Source organism: Cyphellophora europaea (genome assembly GCF_000365145.1).
Source record: "Cyphellophora europaea CBS 101466 unplaced genomic scaffold supercont1.9, whole genome shotgun sequence".
NCBI lineage: Eukaryota > Fungi > Ascomycota > Eurotiomycetes > Chaetothyriales > Cyphellophoraceae > Cyphellophora > Cyphellophora europaea.
In genome coordinates this window covers 1,462,211-1,465,683 of record NW_008481815.1, presented here as the reverse complement: position 1 = coordinate 1,465,683, position 3,473 = coordinate 1,462,211, and the positions used below count along the sequence as shown (strand labels likewise).

The window sequence follows — 3,473 nt, the reverse complement described above, 5'->3', positions numbered from 1 at the left end:
CGGCACCGAGCACTAGACAGACCCCGTCTCTGATATGGCCCATCCTGATCTTTGCATGCTGTATAGACCTGAGACTCCGAAGCTATATCACCACAAGCCCTGCTTGAGTGATCAAGGACGTCTCACAGGCTGGCGACGTACGGTATAGATGCTGTTCGCCGAGCCTATTTCCAGGCGCGATATTCAGAAGAGTCCCAAAGTCATCGTTTGCACAATACGCTGTTGAGTCATACAATGTGGCAAAACAAGTTAATCGGCCTCTGAGGCAATTTCAACTTTATGTGATCGCTTCGTCTGGCCACGCTTAGTGTTTTGTTGTCCGCATCCGACAGTGCTTACACTGGGCACGCGGCTACCTAGCGTAGTTGCACCACCAAACTACCAGATATCTTGCTTGCATTTTGGCGGGCGCCTGGAAAGTTCCGAAGTTCTAGACTGCCTGGAGCACAGTATCGAGCACAACGCAAAATGTAGACAGGATTCCCAGGCGACACTCGGACTCGTCCAGAACCTACAGGACTCGCTCTTGCTCGGAGAATTAGAGGCAGTACGCAAACCGTGGTTGAAAGGCCTTCGATTTGCAAGATGAGTCCATACAAGTCTGGGAGGCATTGAAAGTACAGGCTGCGCACCATACCTAACCTTAGCTGGCGTCTGCATGCGCGATTACGTGGGCGGGCCCGATGCCCAAGCCAAGGCGTTGCACACGAGTGGTATACAAACAAAACCATCAGCCTGGTGGAACGCTTTGTCAACCCTGATCTAACTTCACAGCACCGACACCTTTTGCCTTTTCAGCCCTACAACATGTATCTGGACACATACGAACAACTTGCGCAGAGGCTGCATCAATCAGAGCAAGTCTACGACCTTACAATGATCAAGCTCAATCCATTCAATCTGATGAGTCAAGGCTTAGAACTTCGATCAGAAAACGTTGCTGCGGACGTGGCGTGTGATCCACTCCTCTGCACGCAGCTCACCATTGTTCCGAGTCAGGTCTTCGGACTGCCTATGACATCGAATGCTACTTCTGGAGCAGCTGACGAAACCGTCGAGCAACACGTCGCCTCTTCGGAAACCACGCAGCCCGAGCGCCCTGATGTCCAATCGTCGTACGAAACGCAACAGTGCTTGACACAGAATCAAGAATCTTCAGACAAAAGGAGGTGTGCCAACGTTGACTCCTTCAACGGTTCTAGGGCTGCAAAAGGGAGACACCGCACCCGTTCAAGGTCAACTCTTGCCGTGGAGTTCTTTATCTGTGGTTATTCCGGCTGCATCGATCGTCGTACAGGCCAGCAAAAACGATTCCGACGTCAGGAGCACCGCAAGCGTCATGAGCGAACGGTTCATGAAAGAGATAGCTGTGCCCTGTATAGGTGTCAGGTCCGGGGATGTCGGAGTAAAGCTTTCACGCGCAAAGACAACTGCAAGAGCCATATGAACACAGTGCACGGGGTGAGCTTTTCCCAGGCGGACGGTCGCTCGACAAGTACATAAGAGCGAAGAATCGTTGACTGGGACTTGGCTTGGTCTATCTACATAGCGAAGATGGCCTCGTTCGTCGCGTTCAGATGAAATGGAACGACTGTTGTATGCAGCATGCCGAACTCTCCTTAGGCAGGACTATCTGTGTGCTTAATGCTCAGTTCAAACTTCTGTCGCTGTCTAAGATAGCTTTCACCGTCGTAGGGCGCGGCCAGCAAGTAGCATACAGTACACTGTAATGGCAGTCTTCCTCCCCTAGTCCCGCGGGCCTTCCTGTTCTTCTCTTCTCCCACCCTTGGTGGCCAGGGCACTATCTCTACCTAGGGAGATTGTTAGTTTGAGTCCCCGAAGGTCTGTGTAGATGCAAAAATATACTCAATAGTAATTTTGAAGTTTCGAGTTCTTGTATTGATTCTGGGGATGTCTGTCGTGCTATGCACACCGCGAGTAGTGGACCCAAGATGAGGAAGAGTTTCAAAGCGATGCTAAAAAAGTTGAGAGACAAATACAGAAACCAAAGGAAATCTGCCATGGCTGATGGTTAAGGAGCTGTTGCAAGTGTCAGCAGTCACAGTAGGTCTTATTTATAACAATTTTAGAATCAGGGCTGACGTTACCCCTGCATAGACTCAAAACGAATTTGATCGAGATGATGCAATCTGTACTTCGTTCGCTGAATTAGCTCAGCTCGAATAGCAGGACACGTTCTCGTCTACTGTGCAGCCTCACCGCAGTCGAAAAAAGCCTCGATTTACTACCGAAGTTTCATGTATGCCGCATTCTGCAAACCCATCAACCCGAACTACCGAGCCCAACATTGATGGTTGCGATGGGTGGCATTGCACCTACTGATGAATATCTTTGTCGTGGTTTTTCATTACTCTTGGCTCCATCCCCACCCGGACATTTCATGGTTGGAACTTTCTGCTCGTTGAGTACATACAGTACTGTGATTGGAGGCAGATCCTGTTCGTCTTACCTTCTTCATAGCATGGGTTGTCAGTCAGCTGACTCCAGGCCCCTTAGGTTTTCGCCATGTAAATCCGTGGTTTCGTCTCCCTCGTCTCTCTGTAGGCCACTTTGTGCGTATATTAAGTTTATAGAAGCGAGCACTGTTCATTGAGATACTGTAGCAGACATCATGACTTTGAAAGACCCATTTTCATGCTGTATGCGGCGCTTTCTCCGAATCAGTGCTCAGCGACTGATGAAAAGGGGAGTAGAAATATCATACCATGGGTGTGGAGTAAAACAGCACGATGACGCTGTACCTGAACAAGATATTTGCCCCTGCGAAGTCAAAATATGGTATCTGATGGCTCGAAATGAAGAATCCTACCAAAGATATGTGAAGCAGCAACAGCCGCTGGGTTCCTGTGTCTGGTTATTTTGGTACTTGAAATCAAGTCGTGAGTCTCAAGCAACACGTTGACGGCATATCTAATACAACTAGCCCGTTGGCCATCATTTCCGCGAAAGTCATTTGAGGTATTTTATCAGCACCACCTCAACTATGAGGCCTGGGAACGCCAAGGAATTCAATACAAGGGAGGTATCGGGAATCTATCGATACTCCGGAAATAAGCCCGGGCAAACAAGGACTCGCGTGTACTCGACCGCTGCGGCCCGCATGCCAGGAGGCAGCAGCCGTGCTGGCACCGCCCCGGCATTGGCTCTTGAGCCTGAACGTGAGGCCTAGCAAAGTGGGGAATGAGCTATGTGGGGAATGATAGTGAGCATGAGCTAAGCGATGCGAATGAGTAGGTTGATACGTAAACCATCGCGGAGGCCCGAATGATCCGGATATTCCTTTTCCGCAGGCATGTGCGGCGAAGGGAAGCCTGAGGCAAGGGCCTCCTCGCAACCCCTGAATTAGGAATGCTACGTTCTTCGTCCTAGCCCTTCCATATTTACAAGAGGGCATGTATCAGTCCATCCCTGCGCATAGGAGTATCACCCTAACAACTCGATAGAGAACGAAC

The 3,473-nt window shown here is 50.0% G+C and overlaps 1 protein-coding gene across 1 annotated transcript; it reads left to right on the top strand.

The window, feature by feature from the left end:
* Nucleotides 1-807: 807 nt before the first annotated feature.
* Nucleotides 808-1,503, top strand: HMPREF1541_09018 (uncharacterized protein; the record flags this gene model as incomplete). Its single annotated transcript, XM_008723336.1, has 1 exon — nt 808-1,503. The coding sequence occupies one exon, from the start codon at nt 808-810 to the stop codon at nt 1,501-1,503; it is 696 nt and encodes a 231-aa protein (XP_008721558.1).
* Between the last annotated feature and the right edge of the window lie 1,970 nt (nt 1,504-3,473).